Source organism: Accipiter gentilis, chromosome 23, assembly GCF_929443795.1.
Source record: "Accipiter gentilis chromosome 23, bAccGen1.1, whole genome shotgun sequence".
In the NCBI taxonomy this organism is placed as follows: Eukaryota; Metazoa; Chordata; class Aves; order Accipitriformes; family Accipitridae; genus Astur; species Astur gentilis.
Genome location: NC_064902.1, coordinates 23236778 through 23260428, shown reverse-complemented (window position 1 = coordinate 23260428; position 23651 = coordinate 23236778). Strand labels below are relative to the sequence as shown.

General features: G+C 44.1%; 1 protein-coding gene across 1 annotated transcript; it reads right to left on the bottom strand.

The window, feature by feature from the left end:
- Positions 1-6956: 6956 nt before the first annotated feature.
- Positions 6957-22121, bottom strand: EDEM1 (ER degradation enhancing alpha-mannosidase like protein 1). Its single transcript, XM_049826327.1, has 12 exons — positions 21394-22121; positions 21242-21314; positions 18193-18296; positions 17258-17429; positions 15918-16101; positions 15234-15408; positions 14533-14653; positions 13887-14057; positions 13205-13278; positions 12094-12190; positions 11126-11311; positions 6957-10236 (listed from the first exon to the last, which is right to left on the bottom strand). Exons 1-12 carry the CDS (start codon positions 21768-21770, stop codon positions 10147-10149), a joined length of 1824 nt encoding a protein of 607 aa, XP_049682284.1. The 5' UTR covers positions 21771-22121; the 3' UTR covers positions 6957-10146.
- Between the last annotated feature and the right edge of the window lie 1530 nt (positions 22122-23651).

The window sequence follows — 23651 nt, the reverse complement described above, 5'->3', positions numbered from 1 at the left end:
AAATTGATTTTGCTGCTCCTGTATTTATTATGCAGGAAGAGTTGTCCCTAATTAGATAATATTAGATTTCTTGGCTCACACAAAGCAGTTCAGAAATAAGACTCTCATTATTGATGGGACAAACCATACAAAGACACCGAGCAGGGTTTAATAATGCAGAAAAATATTAAAGGGAGAAAGGTTTTAATTCTTAATAAGTAGATCCATGGGTTTCATTAACCAGCGTTCAAGATTTTTTTTTTTTAGGGTCGCTTTTATTACCTAATTAATTAAAGCCTGACCAATAAGATAGATTAATCTGATGGAATCGCATCTTGTATTAATAGCAATACTAATTAATCACCAAACTGAAACACTCCTCACTCGCTGAAGAGAAACCTTTCTGGTGTTAAGGTAGAGAGAACAGTGAAAAAGAAAGGGAAAGCATGGGCTGAGCACGTTTTTCTTCCCCAAAACATGGTTTGGGGGAAGCTGGTAGGTGAAGGCAAAGCTGCGCGTGACGTAGACTGCGACGCGCCCGTGACATCACCCCCCTGCCATTGCACACAGGCCGAGGCAGCGGATGCAAACGGCCAGCCCAGCTGACAAAAGGGAAACTTTTACTGTTCTGGAGTCTCCAGGGCTTGTTTTCAGCGAGGAAACACGAACCCGCGGGCAGGCAAACCGGCAGGTAACAAGGGTGCGATGGCTCCCGCGGAGCATGTCACATCTCGTCCAGTTCACCTGTGCATCCCGAAGGATCAGCCCTACAAAAGCCATTCCCTTGTTTTGCTAACAAGCAGGTAACCAAAACCATAAATACTCATTCAGTTCGGGATCATCAGGATCACATTACAGCACAGGTCACCCATGAAATTACTACTGTATATTTTTTAGGGCTAATGCATGCTAACAGACAAGGTCTATTTGTTTTTCTTTACCATCGTACTAATTACTAAATCGCTTCCCTGGTTCAAAAAGTTCTGGTGCTCATTTGTCTTGTGTCAGTAGCAAAACAAATTCAGGTGCAGTAATCCTCCAAACCTAATAATTGTGTGTCAACAGAAGTGAAAGGCTACATTTTTCACATTATGAATAATACATTTTTAATAGCGTTTTCATTTCTGAAGTTTTATATGTATCATCTTAAACCCCTTCCCACCGTCCCATCCTTGCTTTGCCCCTGTCTCTTACGTCTCGGTGCAAACGCATTCCCAGGATGAAGGCAGCCACGGATAAACCGAGACCGTACTGAAACACAGGGGACCCGACATTTTTTTTTGGATCACTGTGATCTCCATTCATGCATGAACTGCCTGAACTTCAATGAATCTCAAAATTAACATCAGACCTCCTCTCTTGCTCCTTATCGCACATTTTCAGCCAGCGCCAGATGCTGAGATTTCAGGATGTTTTAAGGAGAGCCACCTCAGGAGCTGAGGAGCCATTAACCTTATCAAAGCATCCCCCATTAGGAGCTGCTTTACAGCAGCTGCAGAGCCACAAAACCCATTATGCCGGACATTAAAGCAGATTTTGAAGGATTCGGATGGCTGCAGTCCTGCTGCGGTGCCTGGGGCACCTGGTTCAGACATCAGGTTCAGACCCGATCCCCCCGGCACACAGCACCGCTCGCTGCAGCCCCCGTGGTCACCACGAAGACCCCAGGCTGGGGGCATCGCTGGGGTCTCCTGGGCCAACCCCCTGCTCAAGCCGGGTGCCCAGGACCATGCCCACACAACTTCTGAGCATCTCCACGAATGGAGACTCCACAGCCTCTCCGGGCAACCTGCGCCAGTGCTCAAAGAGGGGGAGGAAGGTGCGAAGCGCCCGTGCAAAGAACGGACTTAACTCATACCACCCATTTCCACCAGGAAGCACAGCCCCACAGAACCTCCTGGCTGGACAAAACGGATTTTCAAATCTTCGTTTGCAATGTCCTCTCAGGAGCAGGAAGCAAGGAAAAGGGCCCGTGCGCTCACCTGCATTTCCCAACGAACAGGAATTTTTCACGTCAGTGGGCTGAGCACAGTCTGCCCGTGTTTGAGCCAAGTGCCCCGTGTCTGGCTCCCACCGACTGCTACGGGTGATCACAGGTACGAAGGGTCCCACCAAAGAGGTATTATTCAAAGTTTCTTCTAGTTGAAGACTGGGACGCTGCTGCTGTTTGAGCTTCACACGGGTTTGGCAGCTGCCGAGATCTGAGGAGGGGTTTTGGGAAGGCTGCCCTTCCAGCTCCCCCCCCGGACAAAGATGATGAAGCTGAAAGCCAAGCTGTAACAGGAGCAGCAGAGAGAACCTTTCCACCTACTCCAAGGCACAATTGCGTCCGTGCCATAATTCAACTGTTTTCAGGAATTTCACCCATTTTAAATGAAAAGCATTAATTCCAGTATCCTTAAGGAGTTTTTCTCCGGGCTTTTGGCAGGTCGGTGCCCACTGGCTTTGGCTGGTGGCTGCAGCAGCAGCAAGCAGCGATCAGCACGTGGCTCTCGCGCATCCCAAGAAATGTCTGGAACTTTCCCGGCTGAGCCGCGGGGGACAGGACGGGGGCACTGCCTCGTGCCCCCGCTCCGCAGGCGGCAATACCAAAGCCTCTCATTTCTAGCACACCCCAGCCCGCCAGCCAGCATCTCCATCGCTCGCTATCTCGGAGAGCAGCCGCCCAACCTCAGCGACCTGGAGCATAAAACTGCCATCCAAGTGTCACCAGCTATTATCGCAGCTTTGCATAATATCACAGAACCTGCTCTGCCCCGGCGGGCAGCAAAGGGCTTCAGCCCGTCAGTCTCCAACCATTGTGCAATCGGGTGCAAAACGCACTGCCTGGGGCTTACATAGTGGGAAAAAGAGGGGGGGGGGGGGGGGAGGGAAAAAAAAAAAGGGGGGGGACTAGGAAAAAACCCAACTCTGTTGGATCTGATTTTTCTTTCACTGAATTATGGATTAATTATTCTTACTACACTCTGCAAAGTACCATACTCCTTAATGACAGCACATTAAGATGGCAAAAAGCCTGTTGATGTGCATAAAATGCAGATCTGGGCTCTGCTGTGGTGTATCAGTGCTGCGCTCAGCTGTGGGTATGGAAGCAAAAGGAAAGGAGCAGTAATCATTTGAAAAAAAAAATATAAAAAAAATCTGTAGCTACCGCATAATTTGTTTTTTCATTAAGCAGCATCCGAGAGCAAGGGGATATTTGTTCTATTAAAAATGCTTATTTAAAAACTCCTTTTAGAGTTAATTTTTCTTCCTGAAGGCTGCTTTAAAAATCAATCTCCTCTATAAGAGAGGAGGAAAAAGCAATGTTTTTTCAAAACAGAGTTTTGTATTTCGTCTGAAGTTAACAAAATGCAGCTCCTTGACAAAACCATATAATGCCATACTGCTAGCACTACCATTGCATGATGAAGATAATTGATTCATGGTACTTTTCAAGTGCTATTAATGTTAAGAATTACTTATTCCACCAAATGAACATTATAAAAAATTAATAGTATGCAGATTGCCATTATTGCAAAAGCCTCTGGGCCTTACAGGGCAAGTAATTTCAATTATTCAAAAATATTAATAAAGTCCTTTTTTCTTTCTTTTTTCTTTTTTTTTTTTCAATTTTTCTAATCTGTTTTTTCACGTTTTTAGAGCACCTGCCTCAAGTGTGCAAATGCCGCTGCATTTTGTGATCTGCCTCTAAAAACGTGCAGTGATGTCCTCCAAGGAGAGCCTTGCCAAGGCAGCGGTCAGTACGATCTCTGCTCTCCCCGGGGCAGGGGGTCACTGGGGTGCTCCCAGCCACACTAATTCCTCCTTGTGGAAACCGGAATTTGGTGCCAAGCTGCAGCACGCTCAGGAAGCTTCTTTACACGTATTTTTCATTTGAAACGGTGGGTGAAATCATTTGAATTTAAGTATCCACTTGACGAATGCTTGCGCTGAGGTTGCAGCATGGGCAGACACCTCACACCGGTTTTACGCTGCAAGACCAGGCTGAGCTGCACGGAGCTGCCTCTCCGGGTGGGGAGAGAGATGGACAGGGAGCGGGAAAGGTCTAAACTTCCTCCTCCGGCTCCTTCCCCAACCCAGTATAACCACACCTGATCCAGAAGCACGGACCGTGGCTGGTCCCAGCTCTCCCGGTTCACCCAGCCACCGCGGCAGCTTCCACCCTGGGTCCGTCGCCCAGCACCATCGGTTGGGTTCCTGCCTGTGACTCGTGCAGCTCACAGGAGGTCGGAGCATCTTCACCAGTTACGAGCTGGTACCTTTTTCACCCTTATTAGCACTACCTAAATAGAAAATGACTGTACAGAACTTCACAGAGTTACTATTTTAAGAATCAAACCTGCGGTCTCCTCCTGGAAAAAAAGAGAACCAACTCTCATCACTGGAACGCTGAAGTTGTGCTAATGAGGCTACAGCAGCTCTCCCAAGCTGTCATCTTCTATAGCCATGCAAAATTTAAGGCAACAGAAACTGCATTACTTTCAGGAAAAAAGATGCTTTTCAATATAACTTTTCCAATCAAGTGGCCTTCTCATCAGTATTAGTTAAGTGGGGGACAAATAAGGCAAAAGTAGTACAAAGAGGCTTTCAGTGAATACTTGATCTCTTTTAGGTGAATAAACGATACAAGTGGCCATCAGCGGAACAAAATTTCTCTCTAAAAGAAGTTTCAAGCAAGGACAAAGCATAAACATCTGTAGGAACCAGACGAGATGATTTTTCCGCACCCATGGGGAGAAGCAGAGCGAGGGAGCCGTGCAGCTGGGGCGGGCTGCTGGCAGCACAACGCATTTTCGCATTTTCGCCTTTCATGCTCATCTTCCCTTAACACTTTGTGGCTCCCCCCAAAGGAAAAGCTGTGCTCCACAAAGCTGTAAAACTATTTTCCAACACTCCACCTTCAAGGTATTATTGTTGTCTTGCTGCTATACAACAGACAGAAATCTTCAAACAGTGGCACAAGAGTGGTCTCTGGTGGAAGCAGATCAGATCTACAGCATTGCCACCAAGCGCATGGGAACCCAAGCCAAAAAGACCTTTGTCAACAGCTACCAGCAGTCACTTCTTTTAGCCGTAGTACTAGGTTAGCCTAATGCATTACACCCTAAAAAAGAAAAAAAAAGAAAAAAGTTCTCATACACACTTTTGGACTTTAGATCTTACTGTACTCAAATCTTCCAGAAAACAGAGAATGGGAACAATGGCTTTTCTGAGGTATTTTCTTAAATATGGACTTAAGAGAAACTACAGCCAAAACACTCTGTCCCACTTCAGAGCTGTTAACATGTTGACCAACCAACTTTCCAACAGCAGATAAGGAAAGAAGACAAGATAAGGAAAGACAGCAAATAGTTGCTCAGGGCAGCGACACCACTAGTAAATGTGCAACTACAGTGAAAACATTAAAGCTCAGGTTCTTTCCTCAAAATCAGGATTTCAGCTTACTTATGCTTACTTCAGAATTGACATTTTGAAGTCTGAACCCAGCAAAAGTAGCATCAGATGGGCAAAAATCTCATCACCCAAAAATTCAGAGGAATTTCAAAAACATTGCAAAAATCCAATCACTAATGTTCAATAGTTGTTTCCTTGTAACTTGGGAGTTTGATCAAGACCGACAACAGAAAGTGCCCCTTCAACGGCCTTTGAATCAGGACTACAAAACAGAAGACAATAGAAGAGAAAATGTCAATCAAAGAGAAAACAAATCCAGGAGGAGAAAAAAAAAAAAAGGAAAAAAATTACCAAAGTGACAGTCAGATAGCTTGTTTCCACATTCCTCTGTTTTAAACACAGCATGAGCTATTTCCCAGGGTGCAGTTATCCATAGACTGGAAAGAGCCCAGCAAGGTTCTCGGTGCAGAATTCCCACCTGCACTAGGTTCTTCACAGACCGACTTGCAGAAAGTGGTATTAGGAAACACCAGCAGGTAGGTCAGTACTTACTCAGACTCAGCTACCTGCTCACGAGGCCAACAGCTTGATGTTGCCACACTTCATTTCTTCGTTCCACATCAAATCACTGCTTTCAGGGCAGGCAGCCCCTCCAGTCATTATGCAGGGAAAATGAATAGTGGACAGGGGCAGAAGAAAGAGGCTTTTTGTTTCAGGAGGTGGGATGTTTTTTATTTTCCTGCAGTGAGGAGCCATCCCTTGTTCTAGCTAGTGGAAAAGCCAGCATGCATAAGAAGGCATCTCATGTCTAGTATCCGAGGCAGACGACGCTGGCAAGAAAGCCCTCACCAGAGAGTAATCCCTTCCCCAAACCATTAGCTTATTACGTGTGTTATTGCAAGGATATGGTTGAGAAGTCTCATTTCCCCCAAGGAAAATAAAAGCTATTTCTTGCACACCTCAATTATGTGTTCCCAAGCTAACCAGGTGTAAGGCAAAGACAGAGCCAAGTTACCCTTGGAGACAAAGAACTGTCAAGTTCTGGTTGAAGCAGTCTTTTCCTTCTTCCCCAAAATACCCAGCAGTACGCCTAACCTCTAACTAAGTGGAGTAACATGGTATTTGCTGTAATAGACAGCAATGCTCTTAGCAGTGACAGTTCCTGACTAAGGCTGGCTCATAAAAAAAAGTGAATTCCCAGCCTAACCTCTTTGTGGCACACAGTCAGAGACTTAACATCCTTCACGCACAAGACTGCCATCAACACCTACAACAGAACTAGAGATCTGATTGGGGACTTCTGTTACTTTACTGAAGTCAGAGCTCTTCAGATTGGCCAAGTCACAGAGAACCTGAATGAGAGCCACAAATCTGCTTGAACACAGACTTCAGGTATGTTTTCCTTTACTCACCCCTACTCCCAGTTCTACTCAACTGCTGAAGTTTTCCTCTCTGGTGAATGGCAAAGATCGGGTATACACAGTCAAATTAATCTTTTCCCTGCATTTGGGAGATCACCTGCAAGCTTCACAATGGATGGCCTTAGAGTAACTATGCTATAAGAAAAACACACATAGAAGTGGTGAAACACAGTATTTTTTAATGCCGATTTGTAAAATTTAAGCTCAGTTTTGAAAAGTTAGGACATTTCACGAAAAAGCATTTGGTCCTCTTAAAAATTTCCCATCCCCAATTAAATACTTCATGGAAAAACAACAATTAAGCATACATTGCATTTTTAATTAGGAAAAGTTGATATTGCACATTATACCAAGAAATACAAAGGTCTGTTTCAGCAAGTTATTCCAGCAGTGTTATCAATTTCATTTTGATATCATTGACTTATACAAAAGTTTTAATTTTAGTGCATAACATGTGCCCTGTCATTACAGAGTAAAAATGTATCAAAGCATTCTTAAAACAAAGAGGAAGAAAAGTTGGCTCCTTAAAGAATACAAAGCCTCTTACCACGTGGTCAGCACCAGTCTCCTTGAAGACAAAAACTGTTCCTACGGAAAGATGACTGTCAGATCACCTTGGCAACACAAATTTCAATGCAGTTTCTAACGAAAGGCTGACCATATACTATTTGGCACTGTAACTAACAGTCCAAGTCACTAAGGGCTGAAAGGCTGCAATACCTGCCCACACTGTTCCCATTCTTCAGCTACCTCTCACTATTTCTGGCAATATACAAGAGGGAAAAGCACAGCAGCAGAACAGCTGTGCAGCTTCATTATAGTTGTGTAATTCTCTGAGGAAAACTCTGAAACACATTTCTGTGCACAACATGCGGCTGGAACTCTTACCAGGGTTCAGGGGCTTCAGAAGGCACAAAACACTGAAAGGCAATTGCAAAGTATGTAACACACATTGAGAGCTAAACTGCGAGTCAGGGAAAAACTAGCAGAAGCAGCCACCAACACACCTAGGGCAATGTCCGTCCTGGCATCTGCTATGCCACGATTTTAAACGGCCGCTTGTGGAATGCTGCATTTCGCTTCCACACTACTAAGCACTTCTCATTTCAGAGCTGCCATTAGATCTGGCCCAGTAGCAGCATTTCAGAAAGCCCAGATGTCTTTGCTTTCTGCCTCCCTCGGTCAGCGGGAAGCACTCCCTTTACGCATCCTCCTGCCCTTCTTTACATGTTTACAAACTGAAGCATACCTGCATGCCCAAACGTTTACTGGCTAGGAAGCTATACCTTGAACCTCTCCCAATACCTCCTTGGACCGTAACACCTTGAATTTATGTTCTGCTTTAAAATAGGCAATTAAGACATTCCAGTAATAGGTTTGCAAAGCCAATTCTATAGGAGTTGGAATCGCCAGCTGCCTCAAACATCAAGGCAACCAATTCTATTGCAATGTTTTGGGAAATCTTAACATGTTTCCCTCTCTCCCCTCCAATCCTCCCCCCTGTTAAAACACACACAATAAGACTAAGATGACAGGATATATTTTTTTTTTTTTTTGCCTGAATGCAAGATCCAACTATCATGGAATACAAGATTCTACAATGAAGTCCCTGAGATGCATCTGTATACTAAAAGATTCAAACAATAACCTCTTCAGCACTAACTTCATATTTATTAGAAAAGTTTTGAGTTGCAACATATGGTTTATGAAAACCGATGTCACAAGAAGGTAAAAATACAGCAGATCAAGTTTGCCCTTACATTTAAGCCTTAATTTAAAAATAATTAACCCAACAGTAACATTCAACTACTTGTAGTCAAAAGTAAGAAGCATGTAAGCAATGGAGAGCCACTGAAAAAAAAAAACAACCACCCTGTTATATTTAGAATAAGTTGTTTTGGCCTCAGTTTGTTTTCATCCCTCAACAGCCCTGCCTGAATTTAACCGCTTTCTTCCTGAAAGCGCATAGACAGTTGTTCCTCAAACACATCTGAACTGCCTTTCAGGATGGTGGGATGAAGCAACAGCAGGTTCTCACCATTCCTCACTGTAACCAGAAGGCACAGCTTACAGGTACAGTATAGCACTACCGTCAGCATCGATAGCTGTTGCAGCCATGACCCTGTTACGGTGGCATGTACCGAACTGTCCTGTGGCTGAGGAAAGACAGCATACTGCAGGCTCAGAACTCTTACTAACTCCATCCCTAGGGTGATGCAGAAGCAGCTCCTTTACTAACTGCACTGACAGAGAGAATAAATCCAGCCTAGAAATGCTCTTTGGGATGGGCACAGAAGTTGATATTCTTCCAGTATCTTAAAAACAGAGAAGTCATCTCACATGCAAGTTACTCTTTTAAGTTACTTTGGGATCCACTGTATTTTGTAACCAGCTAATCAGAAATACTTTATCCATCTTCCCAAGCAAGCTCAGTTCTTCCTGCTAGTGAAGAAAACTTAAGGCACCAACATATTAATGCTCTCAGGAATGTGAACAGTTTGTTCTTCATGTACTGTTACACCAGTTCTTAGCAGCATCTCTCCTGAAAAGGCACTAGAAACATGACAAATAACGAAACTTTTGGAACTTCTGCTCAGCTAAGCTATATAAAGTTAGCTGCTTTGACAGCCAAGTGGCTTTGCAATTTCCCCCTCCCTCCCCTCCATTCCCTTAAAAAAAAGGCACCCAATTTTTTTTATTACTGGTTTGTGCAGCCACAGGCTCTTACGACCGTGCAGTTCTATACAACTGCATATATGAGGGATATCACGACTATACTGATAGCTTTTTATATGATCAGGAGTTATCTTTTCAAGATACTATTCTAGATAGAGCGGTTTTGTTTCAGCAAAACCCATTACCAGTGGGTTCCTACCTGAGTAGTACTTAAGGTTATGTATTGCTAGTCAGAATAATTCAATGATTAAACTCGGTGTGAGAAATTGCACTTTCCCATTCCTTCTCCAATCCCAAGATCATTTCAAATTAAATACTAGACCCTTTTCTAAAGGGACATTTGTAATACAGCTACAAAGAGGTAGCTAAGTGGCACATGCCAATTATTTTTTTTTTTAAGTATATTCAGCCTTCATTTGCAACAACATTTTTCATAGGAAGTTCTAAAACAAGAAATCTCTATTCAGGTGGCACATGGAGTTACCACAGTTCAGAAGACAGAATTCCTAAGAGCACCTGATCTCCCTTCGTGTCCGTAATTGAAAATTAACAAGCATGGGGGATACCCAAGTGACTCAGCATATGCAGGCGTGTAGCTGAAGAGGAGGGGAATGTCTACAGCCAAATTCCATGCTCCTCCTGACATACAATAAAAGTTACTCTGAAGAACCATTCAGATCAAGCCCACCATTCGATCAATCTGTCTCATGTAGTTACTCTTCAATGGGAGTAAGTATCTCCTCTCATCAGGAACTCTGTTACACTGTTAACAAAATGAGAATATTTTTAAGAACTCAAATACGAAAACAGGTAATCCCATACCCTCTGTAATCTAGCAGGTATTTCAGCATCAGTAACAATACATTTCCTCCCAGTTCAGAAAATTGTACCCAACAGCACTTTTGGTCCCACCTCTCCCTCACTCTTTGCAAACTTACAGCACAAACCACACAAATGAACAGCAAGTGTTTCCTTAGCGCAGGCTGCAAGCTTCCAAATACACGCCAAACTGCTGCAGCTTGTTATTCAACTGAGACTTCCTTCACTATGACAACTGTGAATGTCTTTTAAGATAATGCTCTTTTTCTGCAGGATTGGGGGGGAGGAGGAAAGGAACCATGGTAGAACCTACTAGCAGAGATTTTTAAAAAAATTGTTCCTATTAAAAACATATTTTGGTTGGTGATAGGCACTGGATCCATAGCTCTGTACTCAGTTTATGACTAGCTAAAAAAGGTCACCTTTACATGCCTCAAAACCATTCTGAGGAAAAAAAGCTTTGTTTAAATGACCCTCTGCTTTTCTCTTTCCCCGTCACAGCAACACTGGAAAATTTTAAGGGCAAAGAAAACGGGAAGGCAAAAAGAACTGGAAATAAATTAACAAAGAACAAACTAATTGCTGCAAAATACTTAAAAGAGGACACAGGTTTCACCTTCAACATAATCGCTCTCACATTATCCTAATCCATTCATGCTACTACTGAAAGTGTTTTTCACAAGGGAGCTTCTCAGATATTTGACATTTATAAAGGAAACACTGCAGAGCAATAAAGTAGCACTTCCAAATGGCTCTTTTTCTACTGACTAACCCAGTTTAACATACAGCCCTTCGCCAGCAACGCAACCAGGAACAGTCTGTGTATTCCTTACATTAGAGCTGAAGTTGACTGCCTTTAATTCATTAGGTTTAATTTTTTCTGCGCTGTCCTCTTCTCCAGGGAGGATGTCTTGCCACAGTGAGTTACGAAACCGTTCATCCACAGACACGATATGCCCCTCAGTAGTAAACATATACTTATTTCCAGATTTATGCACTGGATTCTCTTCATCAAACAACTAAACAAGAGATGGGAGAGACAGCTAAAGTATGTGTGCAACATTCTTCATGTCCCATCAACAGTAAGTTAAAAAGCAGACACTCATGCATTTGAAGGATCACACAAAAAGCATTACCTTTTAGTGCTAAATGGGTTACTACTGTTAGAGCAAATGGAAATAAATAGTTTTAATGCAAGGGATTTATTTTAATAGTTAAAAAGCAGAGAGCAAAAGAAAAACTTCTGACACAACTTAAACTGCCCTTATTTTTCTAAGCTGCACTATGCAGGCATTGCTAGGCTGGCATCGCTAGGCTGGCATCCACTGTTTCCATTCAGTCACAGATTTATTTGTTTTTCTACACTAAAGGAGATTGAGAACAGTAGCTCAAGCAGTGTCAGCTCAAATGCTTTCTCCTGTGACTGCCAAAGCCTGATGGGGAGAAATCAGAGGCTGCTGCGAGGCAGGCAAAATGGCTACAAGCAGCAATTTAGCTCAGAGCTGAGCAGTAGGTTCCTTCAGTTTTGCTCCCTCTCCTTTCTAGCTTCTCCCCATAAGAGTTGCCAGCTCTCCAGCACTGGTTCAAGACACCATGCTCAGGCAGCTGCCCAAACCCCCAAGACTGGGGTGGGATCAAAGAAAGAAGAAGAACGCACTGTCTGATACACTCCGATACCTAAACCCCTCTTCCTCAGAGCACAGCAGAGTTTCTAATTAACAACATCCTGCCCCCTCACTGTGCCATGTTTGTGCACAGTGCATGCAAGAGAGTATCTTTGAAGCGAAGAACATATACGTACCAGGTACAAATATTTACATGTTTCACTGAGAAAAAAGCTCTCCATTCGATCTTCCTTTGTCTTCTCTACAACGTGGTGCAACGTGGCATAACCACACCTGCAAGATTTAAGATTAATTTGGGTTTAGTTCCCACACTTTCTGATCTTGAAGCGCTCCCTAGATACTCCTTAACTTCATCCCTAGTGACAACTGGAATGGTCTGAAGTTAAAATGAAACAAGTCTCTTTTACAAGTATGCACTGGTTATTGGCGTCTGGTATTCTGATGAGATTGCAATCATTGGTTCATCTATTCCATCGTGCAGATTTATTAAATGTCTCTCAAAGAAGCAAGATACTCTCAAGGCACCCTGTACAAAACAGGTAATTACCCCATACTGAGCACATGAAAAAACCTGGTCTGGAAGCCTAGTCTCATGCAAAGGTTTCTTCCCAAGCTACCTACTCTTCCCTCCCACCACCACTTAACAAATGACAAAGCTCCAAGCTGTCACACAGCGCACTTGTAATTCTTTCAGTCAACCCCCTATACAGCATCTGATTCTCACTTAACGGCAGAATGGCGCTGTTTTATACTGCCCTATGGTTAGTACAGACTTGTCTAGAAAATCAGTAAATACCAATAGTTGAATAAAAATTCAGTATCTTCCCTCTGAGTCTTGCAAGAAGTTCAGATACTCAGTATTACAGTCAGGATTCACTGTTACTGTCTTGAGATGAAAGCCAATATGCAACAGCATCTATCTTAGAGGCCATCCTTCCAGTTTAGTTAAACACCACAGGCCCACGAGGCTAGAAATACTCTTGCAGGCGCCACAGGAAAAAAAAAAAAAGCTACTAATTTTACCAGTTGTTAGCAAGTGATCATCAACAAGGCATTTTGAAAGGTAGTTATAAAATTCTGAAGGCATAAAGTTGTCACTGGACCATAATTTCATTTTGAGATGAGAAAGAAAGAATTGCTCAATATATAAATCCTCACTTGTGGCTTTCATGGAGGGTTGGGTTTTCTGGTTTACCTACATTTGGCAGATTGGATTCTATACAATATTTATATAATAAAATATATGCATATAGCAGTGAGAGAAGACAAAGAACATGGAAGACTGACTTTGCTTTTGTGTATTTTTCCAAACTCTGCAGAATATCCATTCCCACATGAAGGTAAAATGGGTTCTTTGTGGCCTAAATAAGGAAGACAGACAAGAGTTAGAGTCAGCAACTTCACAATGTTGTAAAAATAACACTTAAAAGAAAGGCCTACTAGTGTCAGATTCTGGTGCATTAGAGTAAACATATCTTTATAGGAACATGACTTAGATCACTCTGTGCAAGCTTCTCACATTTGCTTTAGTGCAAATCCTAATAAAACTTGTAGTAAATTCAAACTCCTTGATAGCTTTCTTGCAGCCAGAAAGCTATTTTAGATTACTGTATCTTCTGCCAGCTGGAGACTGTGCCTAGACAATATAGCAAGGAAAGCTATTACATTTACTTCAACGATTTCTATTAAGAAGTCACAAGTCTCTACCTCGTAAAAATCTGCCAGCTATTTTTTCAAAAGGTTGTTTAGTCTCATTTTTGTCTGTCTTATAAAAAAGGCTATTTTTTAAGCAAACAACATAGCAACTACATTGCATAACAATCTAGTGCCTAGACAGAGATCTACATATAAGAACAGGCAGATCCAGAGGCACCAAATTTTAGCAAGCCAGGGGTAGAAAAAGTGACTTTCTGAACGAAACCATTTTTACCAAAACAAAAACAGCTGTAAGCTGAGAAAAGTCAGGTACCTGATAAAGAAGATATGTGGACTCTACTAATTCTGGCCTCAGTGGATAAAAGGGAACATCCGGTGCTTGCAATTGCCAGTTGTATCTTTCTGGGAGAGCTCCATATCGTTTCCATATGGCATAATAAAAAGCATGGAGACAAATAGCATCTTCCACATCTCCTATCAATACCTAGGCACAACAACAGCCGTAAACATGCACGCCTAATACTGCAAGCCAGCAAATTGCTTTCGGCTCTGTATAAGAACATGCCATATAATAAAACACAGCCCTCATAAGGGGAGACTGAAAAAAAACCCCACAAAACAACCCACAAAAAACAAAGATAATGTATTAACTCCTTCATACTAAAAGCTTCAGTGGAGCTCAGCCTCACAGCGTGGTATAGAAATGCTGAGGTTAAATGAGAAAAGTTAAGAAGTACCTCAAATCTAATAGAGAGGAGGTCAGGCCTTCCAATACTGTTACGCTGAGGCAGAAGCTGAACCTCCCTAAGACTCTCTTATCACAGCAGCCAGATGTAAACCTGCAGGTTGAAGCTCATCTCAGAAGAGATGCTTAAAGTTATACATGGCCTAGGATTAGAATGAGCCTTTCTGACACTCCTCTACCGTGTCATTCACTCTTTAATAGAATGAAAGTTTACCTGTAGTCCAGGAAAAAAAGCTTGCAGAGAGTCAATCCACGTGTTCATCAGCTGTCCTGTGAACATGTTTACATTAACGTACAAAGGAGGGTCACCTTCACCTTCATTGCAAGCTTCTCGACTGCCAAGTAACAATAAGCATGTGTAAACATTCACTATTTTAGAAGAACACAATGCATGTTTCATTTTACAGCACTGCCACCAGCAAAGAGAATGAGCCACAGATTTGTTGTGCTAGGCTCAAAGCCATTTTGAAACGAATCAAAACGCCAGTCATGCTCTCAGAAAAATTAATTCATAGAAGTATGTACATCATATCCTTAAGTTATGTCAGCAGAACCTCTACTAAAAAGTCATGCTAGGTAAGATCAGGCCTTAAGAAGTACTAAACCAGCCAATTTAATACATTCCCTCTGTAGTTCTACAGCCTCCTCTCACAGCCTAACATTTACTAACTCAGACGGTAACCTGTTTAGCTTCTTTGCACCAACAGTGCTATTCAGATCAGTTGACTAAGGAGTGAAGGGAACATTAAAATTTATTTCCATGGTAACTACCATGGAAATAAGATTTTGCTTTTTAAAGAAAAAAAGATAACACAGATTTTCTAGAGTGTGACACAAAACACTATACTGTCTCTCATATCTTGCTTGAGTACTCATTACTTACAGAATTGATACCTATATGAGTAAATAACATACCCTCTTCTTAAGTGGTTCTGAATGTTCCGATAAGCATCATTGAACATCTCCAAATCTTCCTTTTCTCCAAAGAGGATGTAAGACTTCAGAAGGTATTCATAGAATGAATCTGACCCTGCTCCCAAGCCGCTTTGTTTTCCAACCCAATGGCCAGTTTGAATATTTACAACATTTCCTTTCAGAACAGACAAAAAGTTTAGTCCAAAGTTGCCAAGTACATCAGAGAAAAACAATCGAGAACCAGAAGATGGAAATATTACATCTTCAGAAAGTCTTAAGGTGGAATGATCAAAGATTACTATCAAAATAAAGTGTTACAGGGCATTCATCCAAGGAACTAGCATAAACATGCAGTTATTTTAAGTACCTTTTAGTCATCTGCCAATCTAAATTATATTACTGGGTTTCATTTCCCAGCTTCATGAAAAATTTGTCTTTGGAAACCTGTGCCCTAAGAAGTCATTCAGATGCTCCACGTTTCTTACAAAATTACAAAGTGCCATTTGGTCAACACAAACCACGAGTACACAAGGAGAGCATGACTTAACAGCTACAGAAGAAGCAGATTGACAAAGTTTACGTTATCTGAAAGAAACCTGTAGCATGATGGCATTCTGCTACAGGAGACTGAGGTAGGTTAAAACATGGAGCCACTCAGTATAGCATCACCTCTGACAAGATTACCTAGCAGTCCAGTGTTATTGCTCCTGAGGCTCCAGAGTGCTTTGACAGCTCTCCTGGCTACCCATTCAAATGTGGAATCACCAAGCAGCCTGCTAAGGATACCAAACTCCACCAGCAAGGAACCAGCTCCCGCAGTACAAGTTTCATTATTGCTGTCTGGAGGTACCCCTTTCTTCAGATTGACCTGTGAAGCAGGTAGAGAGAGTACTAACAGAAAGAAGGCAGGCTCCACCTCATACAGCTGTGCTCTCACATCTGCAGTCTTACATTTATTATAAAGCCTTTTTAATATGTAGCATGCAATGTGTATATAGTTAGAAAGCCAGCGTATCACTGCCTGGTCAAAAAGCTTTCCTGAAGAATTCCTGAAATTCATCTTCCAACTTCCTAACATTGTGCTCAAGGTGGGCAATCCTAATTTTGCTACTCTTACACTTGCTAATCCTTCCAAATTTCACTACACATTCAGGTTCTTCCAAGGGCAATGCAAGTACTGCTTCCCCTCATTTAGTGCTGTTGAAAACAAGAGTTTCCTCAGTGAATGCTCCTCAACTTCCCCACGGAACAAAATGCTGAAGGGAAGTTACACCACCTGCCACTGGATTCCCAGACTTTGAACAGAAGTGAAAGTTCACATTTCTAGAGCCTGTCAGGTCTGGAGGAAAAGCAGTGCTGCTGTCCCCAGAAATTAAAAGTAGTCAGGCAAGTGATAATTAGTTTTACAGTTTAGAGTTATTCCACCAGAACTTACACCTTTCTCCTTATGAACTGCATCCACTTAAAATGAGAGGATGCAGTATTCAAGAATATCGCAGTATTCTCAAGTTCTCAGCTGAGTAGTATTCAAGAAAATTACAAAATCCAAGCCCAGTATGACAAGTATTTTAGATGAGGTTTATTTTATCACAATTATCTTAGTACCAAGTCACCAATAAAGTCACCTTCCGAGGCTATTTGCCTTTACAGTATTTCTTGTTAACCTTCTTAATGACAGCATTGTTTGTTGCTGCATGATATGTAGGAAGAAAGCGCAGAGCGGGACAGGTTCCAGCCAAACAGCACAGAAACAAATGACTACTGACCCGTACGGAACAATATACACAGAGTGAAAAACCAGCCTAAAGAAAACATTTACTAGGCTTAAGGACTAACTTACATATCGTCCATGTCACCATAACTTAGCGCAGTTTTCCCCCCACGCCATTTTAATGTAACTTAGAGCAGGTTCAATACCCCAAGTGCAGGTATAAAGGCACACAGAGGGCACAGAATTTGAGTTGTAGGACAGATAGATTACTACTTATAGATTATTTCCCCGCTGCATTGGTGTGCTCACTTACCCGAGGAAATGGAATTCCAGTTTTGGTGTTCTCAAAGGCTGGAAGTAGTCTCACTGCTAGGTCCCGAGCCATATGCAACAGTTCATTGTCGTAATCCTTAATGGTCATATCACCAAAAGGCTGTTTGGTATCTGTAATTATTATGTGGGCAGAAAGCAGGCTTCCCAAAACCCTACAGGAAAAGGAAAAGATCTTCAGTTTTTAAATCTGATCTGAACCTAGTTCTTCAGCTAAACCCTTACCAGTATCACGTTTAACAGAAGTATTACTTTGTGTACCTTACAGGCACTACAGAAAGAGATCTGCTTTTTTCCCCACCAGTAGTGAAAACATCTAGGAAGTCATGTTGCTTGCCAAGCACAGTAACCCCAAAATCCGGTTCTGCGAAATTTACCTAACCCAGCAGCTCCTTGCAACATACCAAGTCTATTTATGAGTGAAGTTAAGCAGCAACTGAATATAAACACTGTTTAAGACGTTCAGAAAATGAAGCCATTTAAAATCTGGCAGCATCTTAAACTCATCTCCAAGACAGACAGGCCTGTTTTTCATCTAAAACGAAAGTGAAAGCAAGAAGGTCCATGGAAGAAATCCAAAACAGGGGAAATCTGTCAGCAGGGCTGTTCGCTGTGCACAGATCTGAGTCTCCGCTGCAAGAGCGACAACAAAAAAGTAGCAATCTGCAAGCCAAAGACAGCTGAGACAACCATTGAATCACTGCTTCAAGTCACATGTCACTCATTAAAATTGTTTTAATTATGAAAGGATGGAATATTTTCATAAAAGGTTAAAAAACAACTTACTCAAGCAACAACTATGGAATAAAGCCTACCAAAGACATCCTTATCAATGATTTTACTTTGGTGCTCCCGTATACGCACACCAAGTCTTTAACCTTGTTACTGTTTTAAAGACAGAAACTTAGAGTGACGTACCTGATTGTTGCCTCAAAAACTTGGACTGTTGAGTCTTTATCAAATGAAACGGTGTCAATCACCAACTTCACTGCTTTCTGGAATTCTGAGGAGTTTCCCATTACCTTTTACATAAAAACAAATCTATTTTGTCTAATTGTTGCTTCAGAAGAGGGTTGGGGAAGAGAACAGCAAGTTCACATTTTAGACCAAGAGTCACCTTAACTAGATACAGAACACAGTACTTCAAGCTCCTGCTAAAAAGACTTTCCAGAGTTACCCATCCTAGCGACATGTAAAAGTTCATCTTTAAAAAAAATATGTTAAAACAGGGAAATCCACAAAGATATATTTTTGACTGTTTTACTAATCTATGCACTCACGTGCTCTTCCACCCCCAGCGTCAGCCTTGTGGGTGATCTCTTAGAGCAGGAGTCTAAAAACTCTTAAGATCTAGCACACTGAGTGTTTTAACTGCTTAAACTATCAGTTTAAGAGTTAAGTTTAGCTTAAAAGGTAACACAACATGCAGAACAATGAAGTCTGATTTGACGTTTATTTGACCAGGGGAGTCCAACCCTCAGGGCTTTTGACTCAACACTGCACTCCATGCCCAGGAGTTCTCTCGTGCCAGTTTTTCTATAGGTATACCTTAGCAATTGATTTCCACTATATCCAGAGACGAACGTAAATTCAGCCCCAGCTTCAAGGAAGCAGGAATGTGGAAGGAAACACAGGTTCCCGCTTGCCTAAGTTCACGATAAGTCTGGGTGTACAGGGAACCTACCTACCTCTTGAACTGTCAAAGCACCATGTGCCAGGTAGCCTGCCCTTTGCATTACCCAGGCTTAGGGGGGAAAGCATTCACACGCTTGATCTGAGCAGATGAAGAGCAAAATAGGCTTTCTCTGTGCACAAGCTTCCAAAACACAGGAGACTCTAGGAACCACAAGTTTTATGTTTGAGAAAAAAAAGTTATGTACTGCCCCAAAAGGTATGGATAGGACACTGAACCACTGGCGAACAAGGACAGGAAGGTAACTGTTTAAGCCAACATGCCATCAGCCACGTAGCATAGATCCATAACTGTTGTTTCAGTTAAACCCAAGGTTTCCCTCACTTCCTGCTTTCAGTTCTGTTCATAACTGCCATGTTCAGCTAAACAGCTGAGACCTCCTCACCACAGAGCTGCAATTCCATTGTAGCAATAGGAAGTATTTTATAATCCGAAGCGCACATACAGTCCTTGCACACACCACCTTCTGCACAAGAGGAGAGAAACACACCACGGATCCAGTGCATCGATGAGCCCCAACACTCCAGAATCTGCCCCAGCTGCAAAAATGAGACTAATGAAGCCTAAGGGGGTCTCTAAATATGCATAAGGAGTTCAAGGAAGGGGCTCTTCTCCATGACACCATACTACCAGTACTAACATCAAATGGAGTTGCTTCTCACATTATCTTCAAATTTTACCAGAAATGCATAGGATGGTCTATTTTAGCAGGCGAGAAGCAGCTTTACAGCTTTTTTCTCCTCCTTCTTTTCACCACTCTTGATGCAGATTTATGCGTCAGTCAGGCCCTCTCTGCCAAGCAAAACAATCAGAGATCTTACAGTCATCCTGAATGAGGTGAACTCTCCTCCTGACATATCCTTCAGCAACCCATGTGTGTCTTGTGACCCTTCCTGTGTGATAGCGGTATCCCCGAAGAGATCTCACCTGAGCCTTGGGGAAGATCTCCAAAATTTCCTCTGTGTCTCCTGGAAATCTCTGCTGGTATGTGTCCAAGTACACTGTCCTTCCTTGCATGTGTAACACTGCTAGCTTGTGATCCAGCTGTTAGCTAGCATAGACCCAGCACCACCTTCTCCTCCGAAGTGAAATGTTTCATAACCTCTCACTTACAAACTATTAGACCTTCATATTGCTGAAGTTCATTACAATTTTAACTGGTTCCTCACAATGTCATCTCACCTACTCTTCATATTGGGAATTCATCTCTATCAGCAGCTCTGCGTGAAACATCAGCACTTTTTGCATTAACAACGTTAACACACAAAGACTAAACAGTACTAGATTCATAGCTGGTCCTTGAAAAGCACTGTGGAGTAACTTCCTCCAGTTTGAAACTTTCTGTCACCGTCTTCCTTCAACCTCTCACCAGGTTTCTCTACCAAGTACCCCTCTTCTTCAGCTCCACTAGCTTTTTTTTTTCTTTTTTTTTTTTTTTTTTTTTTAAATGGAGCCAGTTCAAGATACCAGATCTTCTGTGTTTGCAAGTTTAACCTCAGGGCAAAGGACAAGATCAGTATTGCTCAGTACCAGAGCAGATGAACCTAGCAAGGCCCATCTTCAAGAAAGCATTGAATAAATTAACGCTGCACTACATCCTCGTTTTCCCCTTTAGCCCCTTCCTTCAAAGCCCATTCCAGCGCGCTGCCCACTGTCAAGGTGACAGCTCACGACCACGCTCCCTCCTCAATCCAACCACCCCACAGCTGAGACCTGCAGGTTCACAGCCCTTCTAAGCCCAGCTCTGTGCCCAAGAGCGAGCTTTGACTCCCGGTTTCCCACAGCGGGGCTGGGAATAAACCACCCGGCGAACTGCAACAGGCGCCTGTTTCGCTGCTAACAGCCGGACCAAGGGAAGAGAGCAAGCAGGACTCACGGACGTTCAAGGGCATGTGGGGCTCCTCATCTCTCAAAGCCTCTCCTCAGCTGACTTCAGCCTTCCAGGCATTAACGTCCCTATCCTGCTATGACACCTCCTTCGGAGTTCGACGAGCAGAAGACTTAACTCTTGGGCCCTGCATCCAGGCTCCATTAACAGACATTTAAACTCAGGTGCAAAATTTAGTTCGCTCGTTCCAGCTGCCCACCCGAACCTCCCCCCCTTCCCTTACACCGAAGCAGCGGCTCCCGTCGAGCAAGGCTCGGCCGCAGAGACCGCAGTTTTCCTCACAGGGACGGCAAACCCTGACTCCTAGCTAAGACGTGGCGAATACCTCACGGCCCGGGCCGGCTCCGGACCTTCCCCCCCACCCCCCCGCCGCTCCCCGGGCTCACCGCCAGCGTGTCCAGCGCGTCGATCAGCGTCAGCGAGTAGTTTCCCAGGACGTCGTTGATGTTGAGGTTGGAGCTGGGAAGAGAAAAACCCGGCCTCAGGCCCCGCCGGCCCCTTCACACCCACCCACCCACCGCCCCCCGCGGCGACTCACGGGTCGTGGCGGTCGGGGCCGCGCCCGCGGCAGTGGAGGGGGTCGAGCTCGTCCCTGGGGAAGGCGTGCCGCATGTAGCTGTCGTAGCCGAAGACGAACATACCGCGGGCGGCGTCGCGCAACCGGGCCCGCAGCTGCGGCGGGAAGGCTCCGCTGTAACGCCGCTCGTACTCGTCGCCCACCGCCGCCCCGCCGCCGCCGTCACCGCCCCGCCGCAGCAGCGAGCCCCAGTGCGAGGCGCCGGGCGGCGGCGGGAAGGGGAAGGGGAAGCGGCGGCGCAGGCAAAGGCCGGGCGCCAGCGCGGGCAGCAGCGCCAGCAGCGCCTGCAGCCCCAGCCTCAGCAGCAGCAGCCCCAGCACCAGCGACCGCCATTGCATGGTCGCCGGCGCGCATAGTTTGAAGGGGCCGCCCGCTTTCCGCGGCAGCCCCCTCCTCCGCGACGCGTCGCCTTTAAAACGGCGGAAGGGAAAGAAGGGCGGTGGCGGGGCCCGCCCCGCTCCGCTCCTATTGGGCGAGGCGAGGCGGAGGCGAGGAGGGGCTTCGGGGATAGGGCGCGCACGCCGTCACTCAAGGGCCGAGCCCCGGCGAGGCGGCGGAGGGGTCAGGCCTGGGCCCGGTCGCTAGGCCGGGCCTGGCCCGCAGGGGCTCGGCGGAGAGCAGGAGCAGTGGAGCCTGGCTCTCGGGGATGAGGTGAAGGATGGGGATGAGGTGAAGGATGAGAATGAGGAGGGTTTTTAAAAAAAAAAAAATAAATTAAAAGATCAGGTATTGCGGTAAAGTTTGTAATCAGTGGCTCCTGCTGCTAGCACGGCCCAGGCCCGCTTACCCCACAGGCTGGGACCGGCGGCACCGAGGAGCGATCCTCCATCCGTGCCGAAGGGATGACGACGAGGAGCCTTCCTCCTCGCCCGAGGAGAGAGCGAGCGAGGGACAGCGCGGCGGAAGCCAGGTCCCGCTCTTGGGCCAAGAAAAGCGGTGGAAGAGGGACGCGGGAGCTTCCCTTCACCCAACGGCAGAACCGACCCACGCCAAGGGCCAGGGGGAAGAGGGAGCAAGGGGTGCGACCGCAGCAGCGCCGAGCACATCCCGAACCAGCCCTTGACGGGGCGCTGGAAGAGAGCCAAGAACACGCTCGGAGGCAGCTGGAGCTTTCAGAAAGCAGCATAAAATAGGAAGGCTGACAAACGCCGCTTGCAAGTTGCAAATACGAAAGTGAAAATGAGAGTCAGGCAGTACTGGTAAAACCAAAACCCCTTAAAAGATGGTCAAAAGAACAGAAAAGTCAGTAAAGAAACTGCAGCTGAGGGAGGGCAAGAGGAGACACGCATCTCTGCTACCCCCGAAACCTGAACAGCATCGCTACCAACGGGTTGTAAGCCTGACTGCTTTATCGCCAAACTAAGGACTGGTGTTCACTCCAGCCTTGCATCCTTTTAGCAAGGAAGTGCATGATTCGTTACAAAAAAAGTTGATAGAAATAATAAGAAAAATCCCTACGCAGGGGAAAAAAAATACCATTACCACACACGGACAGGCAACCAGACATTAGTGATTTGTCTGCAGCCTGTATTTTATACTTCCTATTTCAGAAGTCAGATCTTGCTCTTCGTTTTCCATTCATTGCAACAGAAACAGTAGAACAAATAAATAAATTTTAAAAAAAAGAAGTCACAATTCAGTGGTCCATCAAGACTTGTGTATGCTGACTCCTGTTAAAATCCTCTAGCCTGCTCAAACATAGCAGCCTGAGGTTGCTCTTCCAGTTCCGTTCCTTTCTTCAATCTATGGAATCCATGCATCTTTTTAATGTCCTTCCCCTTATGCACCAGAAATAGTATTATTCACACCAAGAAGGGGATTCATTTACTGACTTTAAAAAAATGAGGAAAATTCCTCACTGTTGAAAAAGACTGAAATATCTTTCCACATCCCAAGTTAACACAATTATACAGAAGCAACTTACCAGTTTACTTCACTCTGAGACTCTTGTGAGAATCAAGTCTAGCTTTAACTTCACACTTAACAACAGCTTTTTCTTTCTCTACTCAGGTATTTGCTTTGTTTGTTGAATAATATGGTTTATGAACTTCTACCCAATAGGTCTTTTCAGAGAGAAACACAAATGAGACCAACAAATGCTTTCAGGATCCAAAGCAAAGCTTGAGATAGAAATCGAACTTTCGCAGGCCAACTACTAGGGAAGTTGCCCCCCACTGAGCACAAGGCTTACAGTCAGTCTCTCAAGATTAAGTTAAGCA